The sequence below is a fragment of the Tachypleus tridentatus genome, chromosome 1 (assembly GCF_004210375.1).
Source record: "Tachypleus tridentatus isolate NWPU-2018 chromosome 1, ASM421037v1, whole genome shotgun sequence".
NCBI lineage: Eukaryota > Metazoa > Arthropoda > Merostomata > Xiphosura > Limulidae > Tachypleus > Tachypleus tridentatus.
This window is the reverse complement of record NC_134825.1, coordinates 59940903-59955404: the sequence shown is the minus strand read 5'-3', so window position 1 is coordinate 59955404 and position 14502 is coordinate 59940903. Positions and strand designations below refer to the sequence as shown.

The 14502-nt window shown below is 32.8% G+C and overlaps 1 protein-coding gene across 4 annotated transcripts in view; it reads right to left on the bottom strand.

Annotated features, from left to right (window-relative positions):
• LOC143249633 (uncharacterized) overlaps nucleotides 1-14502 on the bottom strand; it is a 162734-nt gene that overhangs the window by 4205 nt on the left and 144027 nt on the right. Inside the window, exons 2-3 of one of the 4 annotated variants that reach the window (XM_076499865.1) lie at nucleotides 14252-14306; nucleotides 9592-13140 (exon numbers count right to left, since the gene is read on the bottom strand). The exons of 1 other annotated variant lie outside the window; for it this stretch is intronic. In XM_076499865.1, coding sequence (XP_076355980.1) covers nucleotides 12868-13140; nucleotides 14252-14306 — 328 coding nt within the window. In that variant the 3' untranslated portion in view covers nucleotides 9592-12867. Of the gene's footprint in view, nucleotides 1-9591; nucleotides 13141-14251; nucleotides 14307-14502 lie in introns of those variants that run through there. 2 more of the 4 variants (XR_013027883.1, XR_013027881.1) reach the window with 2 other exon arrangements.

The following is a 14502-nucleotide window of genomic DNA, read 5'->3' as shown; positions in this document are numbered from 1 at the left end:
AAACAATGGAGTTTGATAGAGACGGGATATTTTCGTTAGTATCCCTTTGGGAGAAAACATTTGCAGCAAATGGAGCATATTTTGATTAATAAAATTGGTGTTTATTAAAAATATGGCATTTTAATTTTTACCTCATTCTTAAAATATTATATTGTATCATTTAATACGAGTAGTTCGTCAAAGTATCAAATGCATTTTTCACAAATCAATATATTTCATAACCAAAAATGTATTGACAATCATAACCTTAAAAGGGCCTTTAATTATAATTCAAATGATTATTCTTTCGCATTTTTTATATCTGATATACGCACTGTTTATCATAACAGAATATTCTTTACATCGATACTGTAAAATCGCAAACTTAACAAGCCTACTAAAATGTTTGGATCAATATAAAGTCACAAGACTTTGGTGTCGCTACGAAGTAAAAATAATATAGCCCCCCAGTGGCACTGCTGTATGCTTGCAGATTTGCAATGCTAAAATCCAGGTTTCGATAGCCGTATGGGTGGACAGGGGGAATATAGTCCATTGTGTAGCTTTGTGCTCAAGTAGAAACAAACAAGAAATAATATATTTCATTAAAAAGGCATGTGGCTGTGAGTTACTTAAATTTCCTAATCACAGACATTTAATTTCTATACTATTGACCCTTTGTTCTGTCAGTTTCAAGAAACACTGGTTATTTGGTTACGTGACGATCTCTTCTGTCAATAACTTTTGTATTTCTTGAAAACAAATATTATCGAGTGTGTCAGTAGACTTGAAATTCCAAAACCTAGATCCAGTCTTAGACGAATATGTCAACTTCTACATAACATCAGTTGGGATGTGCTAGTAATAAGATTGAAAACAGAAGTGTTGTCCTGCACTTGCACATGAAGCCTGACCCCAAATTCTATTTTACACTGTCCCAAATCTCCAGTTTATGTATTTAAAACTCAGAATAGAAAACCATTATCGATATCATAATGAAATTATGAGTCAGAGCAATAAAACTTAAGTGTTTAGTAATGCCTCGGATTGAGTAATTTACTAAACATCGTTTTTCATAATGATAAAAATATTACTTATCAACCCTGCACTAATGTTTGAACCAGCAAGAAACAAACTCTAGAAAAAGATTTCTGAAAATATCTACAGAAAATTAAGAAGAGTAATGATTAACCATAACTATTTATGTAGATCCTTTAAACTTTAGTGGAACAAATCAATTTAAAAAGCTAAATACGAAATTGTTGTACATTATATAGTTATTTAAGTAAGCATCCTCTTCAGGAATTACTGAGCAATAACTGTTTTACATATAAAATGTCAGAAAATGCAAAAAAGTATGTCATACAAATTAAATACAAAAGCAAAACTATAATCAGTACGTTAAATCTGTACTTAATCATAAAATAAAAGTGGTTGTAGAGTAATAATATAACTGTCTTTCATTGTTTATAAAAACAAAACACTACGTATAATAAAATTATTTCAGAAGATAATTGTAAAAATGTATAACGTAAATTACTCTTTTTTTTTTTTCTATAACATTTGATTCGTTCACAAAATTAAGATGACATGCATTTAAAAACTAACACATAATACACTATACTGTAATAACTTTCTCGTTAAAATAATGGTTTTACTTGTAATCTTTTAAGATATAATTAAATCTAGAAGTAAAAATTACAATGTTGATGACGTAATTACGTGTTGAGCCATGTTAAGGTTCCCTTGGACGAGTTAATCATACTACTGAATCTATTCATTTATGGAAACACCATCTGTATTCGTAAAACATACACCATTCGGCTTTGTAAAACACATCTAATACAATTAAATATAAAAATTAAAATTTGAAACATAAGTAGTAATCTGTATGCAATCCTGTGAAGGTATAGTAACATTGTCTGCTTTTATAAAACACACACAATACTCGTGTATTAAGACTACCCACTTACAGAAACACTATCCCTAGTACGACCATCCGCCTATTGAACATCATTAAAACAGTTAACCTAGTAACATCATCTGCCTTTGTAAGATGTACAGAATTAAATATATATGGAAGAAAACTATAAATATATTTTAAGGAGAGCTGAATCTGCATGCAGGTCTTTGGAAATATAGTAACACTGTTCACATGTAGAAACTCATGTAATACAATGAAATGTATAAACGAAAATTTTAAATATAAATTGATACAAGTTAAAATCTGCACGAGTCCAGTGAGACTATAGTAACACAAACTCGGAAACATTGTTCGCATTTTAAGATACATACAATAAGTATTGTAAGACCATTTGTCTATAGAATCTTGGTGAAAACATTCGCCTACAGTGACAGGTCATCTGATATTGAAGTATGATGTCACTCTTTCCTTAAAACAGCCAGACCCTTTGGTGCCACTTTGTGGATGTCATCAGCATGTGCCCACCGCGTAGCAATTACGTAATGTTCGGATGTCGATATAATTTGCATATTATGTAATAATTACGTAACCCTCAGGCGGTATCCTTTGCCTATTACATAACAGTTTTGTAACACCAGATGGTAATATCGTTTTGATGCTGTAAAGACTTCTAATTACTGATCCTCCCTTACCAAACAGCAAGATAGAAAAGGCTATTGATCTTGACAGATGGTGCAACAACTTTAAGAGAACCAATATCAGACAGAGAATAGTAAAACTGTGGCTCCAGGAACCTAGAAGAGCCCAACTCAATGTTGGCCAATAAAGAGCTTGCAACAATATGTATAGTGGTAACTCCTGTTCTTTCAAAACGGTATTTCACTTTTGGAGTACAAAAGTGAAAGATAGGGTTCCTGATCATGACATTGGTTTCCATAACTCTGGTACAGACTGCAGTATATCAGCCACTCCAAGAAGCATTCCTTCAAACTCGTTTAACTCAGGAGTACAAGTACAGGCAATATGCTCCTTAGAAATCAGATTGTATAGAAATACTGAAAAAGCATACATAAATTTTCAAAAGAATGTATTACACATTGAGTTTCTAAAAGAATACAAAACTTTTGAATTATGTCCTAAATTCTTGAATTTCAAATTTTCCAACATTATCTTAAGGTTTAATAAATAATGTCATGACGCTCAGAAAAAAAAATTAAACAAAGAATTATTGAAAAAAAAAAACAATTTAAAATACAAATTACTTGAACCTTGTATGTCCAATCTCTTAATGTTAAGACACATTATTCACTTGGATTGCGTATATTTAAAGCAAGCCATCGAGACTCAAAATAGGCAAAAACTGTTACAGTAAAGTTAACCAATTAAAAAAAACTGCACCGGCCAGAAAAAAGACAAGTATCCCATAATATAGTTCACTAGAAACTCATCTGAAGTCATACATAACCTTTCTGATCATGTTTTAATCGTTTCTGAGAAACATTTTTGACCATGTGGTTTAAAACTTTAAATTTAAAATTAAATGTACTGGTTCCTTTTAATTAGTGTTAAGCCATTATCAATTTGAACTAAAATGAGCACATTCTTGATAACTTTGTCACAGAAATATCAGGAATAGCTATACCTGAATTTCATATCTATCAATTTAAAAACAAACAACATAATAGTAATCTGTCTAACGATGAAACAGCTGTCATGAATAATCTAAAACATTTCAATAACGCAGCGCTCTTAAATCTGGACAAAGAAAATAGTATTATTCTGAACAAACAAGACTCCTTTGATAAAGTCTATGACATCTTAAATGACTTCAGCAAGTTTTGAGATACCACCCAACAGAAGGAAAACAAATTTCAAGACTCCTATCAAAACTAAAGAAAGAAAATGCAGTTTATGATCAAGTATACAAGATTAGACTTTTTAGACCGCATAATGTCATTAAGTATGCTCTGCCTAAACTATATGATACATAAAGCAGATGTACCCATTGTATTTAACGTAGGAATACACAGGTTAAACCAGCTGTTCTTTTAAGCAAGATTTTACTTCTGTTTATTGAGAATATTCCTGACCTCAACGTTCCTAAATGTCCTATCACTTTGGTGTTACCTTTTACTGGTTCCTATGGCATCAAACTAAAAAAGTAAAATAAAAAAACATTCTGTATTCAACTTATCCCCAAGTCAGTCTAAGAGTAATGTCCAAAATTAGTTAACGGATATACGATATTTTCTTATTTAAAAACAAAATTCATCCTTCCACAAAATCGGTTTTAGAAAGTAAATATATGTTCTTGCTGTTCTTCAAGTCTATATTGGTTCAATGACTCGAAACTTAGCTATCAATCTCACTATTTGTTGGTAAAAGAGCAGCTCAGTTTGTTTTTGTTTTCGAATTTCGCACAAAGCTACTCGAGGACTATCTGTGCTAGCCGTCCCTAAATTAGCAGTGTAGGACTAGAGGGAAGGCAGCTAATCTTCACCACCCACAAAACTACACGTGGGCGTTTTAAGTTCTTAAACTTATGTTGACCCACTGGGGCAACTTACGGAAAAGGAAACGTATGCGTCTCGACTTTAAAGGCTAAGAATAGGTTTTCGATACTCGTGGTGGTGGGCACAGTACCAATCGTCCATTGTGTAGCTTTGCATTTAGAAACAAATATATATATATATACGTATAAGTTCTCATCTGCTATACCATTAAGTTATGTTATGTAAATACAACCGATATAATGAAATGTGTAAAATATTTATAAAATATGTTGATATTATCTCGTTAATACAGTGTGGGATACTACTGTGTTATTTTGATATAACAGTCGTTTTCGATCGACCAGTTGGACTTTATACGGCCGCAGTGAATTCATTATGAGTACAGTTATGAGTTGCATATTAGAGTTAAACTGAGCGAGCGACAAAATGTGTTGTTTGAACAACTTTTAAAAGTTTGTTTGTTTGTTTTTCAATTTCGCGCAAAGCTACTCGAGAGCTATCTGCTCTAGCCGTCCCTAATTTAGCAGTATAAGACTAGAGGGAAGGCAGCTAGTCATCACCACCCACCGCCAACTCTTGGGCTACTCTTTTACCAACGAATAGTGGGATTGACCATAACATTATAACGCCCCCACGGCTGAAAGGGCGAGCATGTTTGGCGCGACGGGGATGCTAACCCGCGACCCTCAGATTACGAGTCGCACGCCTAAACACGCTTGGCCATGCCGGGCCACGAAGCTATCAGAATCAAGGAGCATGCGCATAACAGAACTTAAAATAACTTTGGAATTTACAATCACCTGTGCAAAAACTGTAACGAGAAATTGAGCAGTGAACACTTCAAAATAACAGATTCAGTGAAAGACAAATGGACGATAAAGAAAAAAGGGAGCACTCCCAATTCGCCACCTAAACTGGAAAATCAACTACCTATGTCACTACATCTTTAACTATAATCATCTCGTCGCGCCTGAGACAGGCAAAAAGTGAAAACTTGGTCTAACAAATAAGTGTCAATACTTCCTGTTTGTTTGTTTGTTTTGGAATTTCGCACAAAGCTACTCGAGGGCTATCTGTGCTAGCCGTCCCTAATTTAGCAGTGTAAGACTAGAGGGAAGGCAGCTAGTCATCACCACCCACCGCCAACTCTTGGGCTACTCTTTTACCAACGAATAGTGGGATTGACCATAATATTATAACGCCCCCACGGCTGAAAGGGCGAGCATGTTTGGCGCGACCGGGATGCGAACCCGCGACCCTCAAATTACGAGTCGCACGACTTAACACGCTTGGCCATGCCGGGCCCAATACTTCCTGAAATCAAAATTAAGAGGATGTTTATTGTGTCAATAAATACTACACCCAAACCGGAATATTTTCGCTCGTTCAGTCGTGATGGCGTCATAATACAATAGTCAATTCCATTTTTCTTTGGTAAAGAGTAGCGGAATGTTGACGGTGGGTGATGTTCACTAGCCGCTTTCCATTTTGTCTATCACTTCGAAATTAGGGACGAATAACGCAATATCCCTCGAGTAGCTTTGCACGAAATTCAACACACACCTAGAGCAGTAAATAATAAATGCTTTTATTTGTAACTTTTTAGAAATCTACATTAAGAACACCACGTTTCACTTGTTTACAAAAATCTGGTATTCTTCTTTCACTGTATAAAAATTCCTACTGATTAAACAAATATTATTGAAAACTACTCAAAGTAACATGCTAAATAAGTTTAGAATAATTTCTCAAAGACTGTTTATCACACTATTTATAGAAAATATTTCAACGATGAAAGTAATTTATAATTTTTTGTATGTAATAACATAAGTTCATCAAGGTTACATTTCTACTTCAAATTTGTACGTATATTTTATCATGTAGCTAGAGGTATTTATTCGTTTATTTTTATTATGAATACTTGTTCAGTTTAATTTTAACTGTATAGGATGTCATGCCGTCCCCCACTGGTACAACGGAAAGTCTACGGATTTACAACACTCAAATCAGCGGTTCGATTCCCTTCCGTGGACTCAGCAGATAGCCCGGTGTGGCTTTGCTATAACAAAACGCACACACACATAATACCCTACCAAGTAAATTGACCTACTTAGTTAATCATTGTTTGCACATATTTTTTATATATTAGTATTCCGGAGAAGTTAACATTTGCACTTAAACGAGAAAAAACGAATAAAACGTTTCATTTGCTTCTAATTTTAGTGAACTTTATGAGAAATATACACAATGATCGAGTAAGTATATTTAAATAACATACAAACATGTTTATACATCAAAAATCACTTCTTACTCATGCTGTTGTAGGAAAAATCACATTTATTGAATTACAAATTGGTGAGTCGATTTTTAAAACAAGTTAGATAGAAAAATATATATATATTCTATTTTTATAAATTATGTTCGCAGATAAAGAGGAAAGTTGTTGAACAAGTTCTGTTGCCACAGTATATCAATTCTGAAAAATATTTGTTTTAAGGCTAAATGGTAGAACAGTCAGAATTATTTCCAGAGGAACAAACAAAAGGTTATTAAAACAAAACTGTTCTCTTCCAGTTGTGTTCCATTATCTTTTACCAAACAGCTTTAGTGTCAGCTGACATGGACAATGGAATGTTTTATTGCGAAACGGATTTTCAAACCGTAAGTTGTGATGATTCACACACACAGGTTTTTTCTTGGAAGCAAATAGCGTAAAGAAAGCTTATTTGTTAGAAGTGTAGCTTTAATAAATAAAACACTTAAATAGCCACTATTACAAAAATTTGTCGAAAAACGTGTGCAGATGGATTCACTTATACCAAAACTAGCAAAAGCGTGGGATTATGAACCACATCTACAGGGCCGCTATGATAAATATAAAGCTTGGACTATTATTTTGTATATTTTCTGTTTAATGATCATTGACGCTATAATGCAAAATTAATTTATTTAACCAAGTTACGAAAAGTAATTAGTTGGCCTACATGTTTACGTGAACTATTGTAAATCAATGGCAAAAAAAAAAATCCCGAAATACACGGTTCCCTAAGGAGTTGGGTGAAGTTTTGCCATTGTACAAGCCTCATTTGGTACACTCAGTGTTTTAGAAGTTACGTAACACACATAATCTTACTATTTATAGGATGCTTCAACTTTGTTTCTATGCAGTATTTAACACACACAGAAACTTTGATTGTAAAACCTTCTTTACTCAGTATATTTCATTGGAACCATTATTTGAACACATCACCGTGAAACAACTAATATACATGGTGATTATGAAGAAGGATTTCATGCGGATGTAAATGCCAGTTTCATTACGAACTATGTCTACTTAGCCACAACAGTCCAAGATACTCTTTCAGCGTACAAAATCTAATGTATCCCTATGATAATGGACATTACAGCAACACGGGGTATCTCAACTTTTCGGATAATTACCTCCTGGAGGAATGGAATTATGCAGGGTTTGCCACAACACAAGAGTGACTTCGTGTACCTTCATGACCTGAAATTGGCTTGTGATAAGTCCCTAAACAAGGCACCATTCACAAGGAAAGTGACGTGAAATAATTTTGCCCTGAAAGTGCTCCCACAAGACGTGTTTCATCTGATTACCAACAATACTGATAAACCCTCATCCTGAATGACAACCGTGTAAAGGATTTTGTTTTGGAATTTCGCACAAAGCTACTCGAGGGCTATCTGTGCTAGCCGTCCCTAATTTAGCAGTGTAAGACTAGAGGGAAGGCAGCTAGTCATCATCACCCACCGCCAACTCTTGGGCTACTCTTTTACCAACGAAAAGTGGGATTGACCGTAACATTATAACGCCCCCACGGCTGGGAGGGCGAGCATGTTTAGCGCGACGCGGGCGCGAACCCGCGACCCTCGGATTACGAGTCGCGCGCCTTACGCGCTTGGCCATCCCGGGCCCCGTGTAAAGGAAATGTTACATGTGGATTAGTTTCTTACCAAGTAGTACAGTTGCGAGAGTTGACACTTTCAGAATTGGTAAAGTGCGCTTCATTAGTCCATTAGTTATAATTTGCAGTCCATCCATGGACATGAAGCAAAGTTAAGTGAAGAGCCTTACGAACAGCTGAACTTGGTAAATCCAGACACCGGGCAACATAATGTGTACTATTGCGATATGGCTGACCTTAGTAGGAGTCAAGGGGTGTGCACGTCTGTGGCTTATCATAAGTACAACGCTGATATAAGGCCTTCCTGCATATCTTATGCACTCTATAGTGTGCACTGATAGCTTTCCTTTGCATTGCATCGTTTGGTTTAATATCTCTCTAGCTCACCTTTCTGTAATCTTGCCACTTAACTATTGACTGAATGAATTGCACTGCAATCGGTAGGCATATGTGTATCCCTTGGGAATATGTGAAATGTAGTGCTCTTGTACTGCAGCATTTGCAAAAAAATGATAATCTTAACACACCCGTGTAATTTTATCTCCCTATGCCATACCCGATACGTATTTTTCACACTGTTATACTTTAAGTGAATGTCTGTAAGCTGTTGTGGAACAGTAAAATGTTAAATCATGTAAGGGTATTCTTCTATTTTAGAACCCTCGTTAAAAAAAGTATAAACATATTAATCCAAATATTGAGAACGTGTTTTATACTTTTAGCTTTTGAACAATAACAAAATGAAATATTTTCTGTGAGAACTAATTATTTAGGCTCTCTCTCTTTAGAACATGTTATAAATGAGTAATATTTTCGGTAAGACTTACCAAGTTTAAACTAAGTAGGATGGTAGTCTGTCAATTGACAGATCTTTAGCAATAACCATAGTAATGAAAATGGATGAGTTGTATACCTTTTGAATATATTTATGCTGTAACTTAGAAAGAAAAGTTCCACCATTTCTTGATTACTTAACAGATTGTATCACTCTAAAAATAATCAAATTCAGGGTAATGAGATATCACCCTCACAAAAAATCAGCCTTTTAACATCCAATCTCTTTCCAGGAATTGGTGAAATAAGCATCAATTAGTCAGAACTGTTCATGTGTCACTATCACGAAACTGATCACTCAGAGAAATGAACTCCCATACTGGTATGTTTCTAGTTGCCATTACATGATTATCATAGTCTAAATAATCAAATATATACTGAGCAGTGGGTTCAAAAGAGAAAAACAGACAGAACATAAATACAAGCTCCTATTTATTTATTATATATATATATATATATATAATTATGCTATTTACAACAGACTTCAGGTGATACAAAGAAGCAAAGTAAAGGCAACATTTCTACCTTTTTGTTCAAAACATCTTTCAATGGACCACAAGGGTTGAAGAGAAAAAAAACACTTGAAAATATAACTTTTAACATTAACAATCCTTAAAAAAATGATTGCATGCTATATTCAATATCACAATAATCAAGCATCACTGTGGCTTCTCAGTGAAACAAGATATTTAAGCACAAAGAAAAATTTTTATAGCAAAGTTCCAATATACACACTACTCAAGACTAGAGTGTGAGTAGAAAACAATTTATAATACAAGCAAGTACAAATAACAAAAACCTTGTCTTTTAGTAAAACATTCAATTATCACTTACTGATCCAGTAATTTCTGTATTGCTTTAAAACTCTTGTCAATAAATTATGACACAAATCATCCATGTTCTTAAAATATATATCTAATACTAATGTCTCTTTGGATACTCAATCATAAAGGTAAAACAGGCACTAAATATAACCAGTCTTTGAACTAACCACTTAAGTTTCTTTAGTTTCTGATCTGGTAGCATGGTTGACTAAACCTTTCCCAAGTAATATTTTACAAAGACGTCTAAAAACCTTCTAGATTACTTTCAGTTTTATTAAAACATAATGAACACTTAGGCACAAGAATCAATTTAACAAAAACTCCTTAACACCAAGTTCAACAAAAACTTCAGTATCTAGATTTTCTGGTGGTGAGCAATGTTTTTGTTTACAAATGTAAACCTATTTCTGTAATAAAGAAATGTCAGGTGCTAACTTACTATAAAACTAAATCTAGTAGACAGAATGATATTTTTATTTTCTTTGATACTCTGTTATCACAAAAATGTTATAATCACATAAGACAGACATACAAGAATCACTTTTCTTATCTTGGGAAAAAGAGGATTGAACTCCTGGTATAATTTTCACAAACTTTATTCACACTGTACTTGAGCAGAAGGTTTAATTTAAATATACATGAATTAAATACACAGAAAGTAACATACAAAATATAAATATAGTCACAAAAAAAAAAAAAAAAAACTGTTAATAAGAACCACAAAGCTAGACCAAATCTCCCAATCTTTTGAGAAAACAAAAACATTTAATAAAGGTTAGATATAACTTCAAACTTCTATCCTTGATAAATGTTATTACATGTAGAGACAAACTACATTACTTTTATTCCAAAGACATGTCTCTACACAACTTTGCAACAAATGTTACTTTTACTTTTTATAATTAAATTGATGAATTGTTGTATCTTAATACAGAAGTCAAGATAAATGAAACCTACAATTCACATGACGTGACAGATTTTGAAATACGGTATTTTAAACAACTAAGATGTTATGTGTGTGAAGATGGTTACTTTCACTGTCTATGTTCACTTCTGCTTGTATCAATCATTCTCTTTCTCATGTATATCAGTAACTATTGGTATCCCTTCATGTTTAAGAACATTTAAAAATACACAATTAAAATTAGGCAACAGTTATCTGGTACTTTTAACTGAAGCCAAATACTATGTACTATGTTTATCTTCTGGTTCCAATTTATTTTCCATTTCCATAACACACATACTATCCAAACAACAAACAGCAAAAACTTGCCAAATTATTAAAAAAGTAAAGGGTATTACAGAATAAAACCAATCAGTGATGTAACAGACACAAGAGCAGGAGATGAGCTGACAATTCACAATCAACTTCTATAATGACACCTTAGTGTTTTTGTTCTGTATAATGTTTCTGGAGAAATTGCAAAGTAGCATGATCTGGTGTATAATTAAGGTAAACAGTAGAACATACAGAAATTTAATTCAATACTTAGCTGTCAAGTTAAACAGGTTTGTTTTACTGATGAATCACATAAAGCTAACTTTAATGTGGACTAACACTTTTTCTTGTATCTAGCATGCAAGTCAGAGGAGTGCTTACAAAATTTGTAAGAAAGTGAGAAAGTTACTATGGCTATTTTAACCTGTCAGTTACACAGATAATTGAAAACTGACATTGACAGAAAGATCCCAGTTTGATCAAAAGAGAAAAGAAGTAATTATGAAAGGCATATGGACAAAGATACTGAAGACATACACATAGGGCAAACTTTGCATCTTACTTACAGCATAGAGAGGTACCAATAACAAACTTTCAAAATTAAATGAACAATCAATGATGTACAAAACTTTCTTAATATTCTGGAACACCTAACAAGAACAAAAACTCCATTCTGAAAATGAAAGTTAAAACATATGGTTTGGTGATTATGATTTTAATGGAATCTAATAATTAGCATTATGGGCTGTATGCTAACAAGGTTAATGAATATGAAAGGTATTACATTACGTTAATAATGAAAGTTTGGCAAGTTATGAAAAGTTATTTTTCATCTAAAAATGTATACAGATTGAAGACAAAACTGAAAAGTTTCCTTTAGATTGGACTATTGTAAATGGAAGTTAAGCCTATATTTACAAAGCTTTTTATACATATTTTGAAAAAAATTTGCTCATCTGGTGAGAGGTAAAAATCTGGAACTTTCTCTTTTTGTGAATGTTTTCATTTAAAATACAAATAAGTAGTTTAGTGAGACAAAAATATGGAAACCTCATTTATAATTTAGTGTTTTATTTATTTAACATCCTAAGCAGTTGTTTCTATAAATGTGAGTTAAACACCATCTACTTAGACAGCTTATTTTATGTGAATTTTCTTGAAATTGGCAAAAATTATATTTAGAAGTATAGTATATTTAGAAGTGTAGTAAAAGTTGCAAGATGGAAGATCAGTTAGTTTTTATCTATGCTGAATAGTGTTCAAAAGAGCCACTAATTGGAAGAAAACCTAGTTAATTGGTATAAAGATATCTAGTAAGAGCCACAACTCACTTAGAAATGCTACACAAAAAGAAAACCTGCTTCTATTTTACTTACAGTCTCGATTTCCACTATAATTATACATTCTGGGCTATGGCAGTAATTCACCTCATTGTTCTCTAGATATTTTAAAGAGCCTGACCAACAGTAAATCAGTCCAGTGACTGATACAGCACCTAGGTTATTTGTATTTTCATTCGTTCTACAGATTCCATCTCCATTATTTAATTATTCCTATTAACCATACAGCTCAAAACACACACACACATAATATCATTTATTAATATTTACAGCCAGGAACTATCTGTGCCCATGCTTCAGCAGAAGGGTTATGTAGAATTCTGATGCTGGGGATGACCTGTTAGTGAAGCCTGTGGATGGGGGGGTACTCCAACAGTAGATGTCGGTGGATGCTGAGACTGAGCAGATGCATGAGTTACAGACTGGGAGAGTTTGTTGAGAGTTTCCTGTGAAGCATTAGCTTTTAAAATTCCATTTTCATATTCAAGTTGGGAGATCTTTTCCAGAAGTTCTCCAATCTTCTCTTTCAGTACATCTACTTCTTCTCTCACAGCAAACATCAGGTGACTCTTCACAAGGTCCTGAAATAACATCCACAATTAGCTTAATCATAAACAAAGATGGAGATATTAATTATGTTGTATTTTAAACAGTGGCCTTGTTCAAATAATAACAAGCTTTTAGCCAAGATTAATTCAGTTACAACTGTTTTTAATTATTATAAAATTGAAAGTATGTTTAAGTTCTTTCCCCAAAACACTAAAGTTTACTATGGGAAAATCTTCATGACCCAAAATTGTAATTCTACTTGGGACAAAACTGAAATTGAGTGTTATTAAAGAAACTAATTAGAGATTCTACAGTTAAAAACATTCATACAGTTTTACTTTATGCATACTTTTACTACCAGTATCCTAATACAACATTTGTCATTAAACAATAGATTTCCATTAAGATTTTAATACTGAATATTAAATCTTTTTTATCACTTAATTTTCTTTAAGATTTTTACATTCAGAAAACTTAGAAGGCCATTTTTTATTCAAATTAAATATATAGCTCTACACTATTATCTATGGAATCACCTAATTGGTAATTATAAAACCACCACCAAGTTAACACTGTAGTTAATTAACACAGAATAAAATATACCTAGTGAATGTTGTTTTTAAGTTTCCCTGTTTGAACAAATTGTGTTTTACTTTTTTAAATATGCAACTCACTACTTTGTAAGAAGATACTAAACACTCAGTTTTCTGCTCCATATTTACCTTAACACATATGAGCACTTAATTCTTTTTAGTTCAATTATACAGTACATGAAACATTTTGGCTGAATGTGAGTTAATAATCAAATACACATTGTGACAAATATTATTTTGAAGCAAAAGAACAAGTCTAATTAAATTTAAAGAATTGTTAAGTTATGTTCATTGCAATGTTTTACACTGTTATTCAGAATTTTTAGTTATGTTCACTGTAATATTTCACACCATTATCAAAAGAACATTATTTACACTGACAAATAATAAATCATTCTGTGGTTCTACAAGTACTGTATGTTTATTAGAATTTTCTTTACACATTTCTTTATTAAAAATTCCTGATTAATATTACAGTTTCAGTGTTCCCATACATATTTTGTATGACTTTTTATGCTCCAGTCTTAAAAATATAATTTGGTATACTTACCATAGCTTGTTCAATCTTGTTGTCTATGGCTACAGTACTAGATCCTGTTGTAGCACTATAAAGAAACAAAATAGTACTGTTATTTCCCTCAAGACCCTTATCTATAACTAATAAACATTTCATAACATCTGACAATACGTTTGGTGTTTGATAAAGCAATTTGTTCAGGTGCAAAAAAAAATCTTTAAAATCTACACACTGTTTTTTAAAATAACCGTTTTACATTAATCATGAAATAATCTAACTTGTCC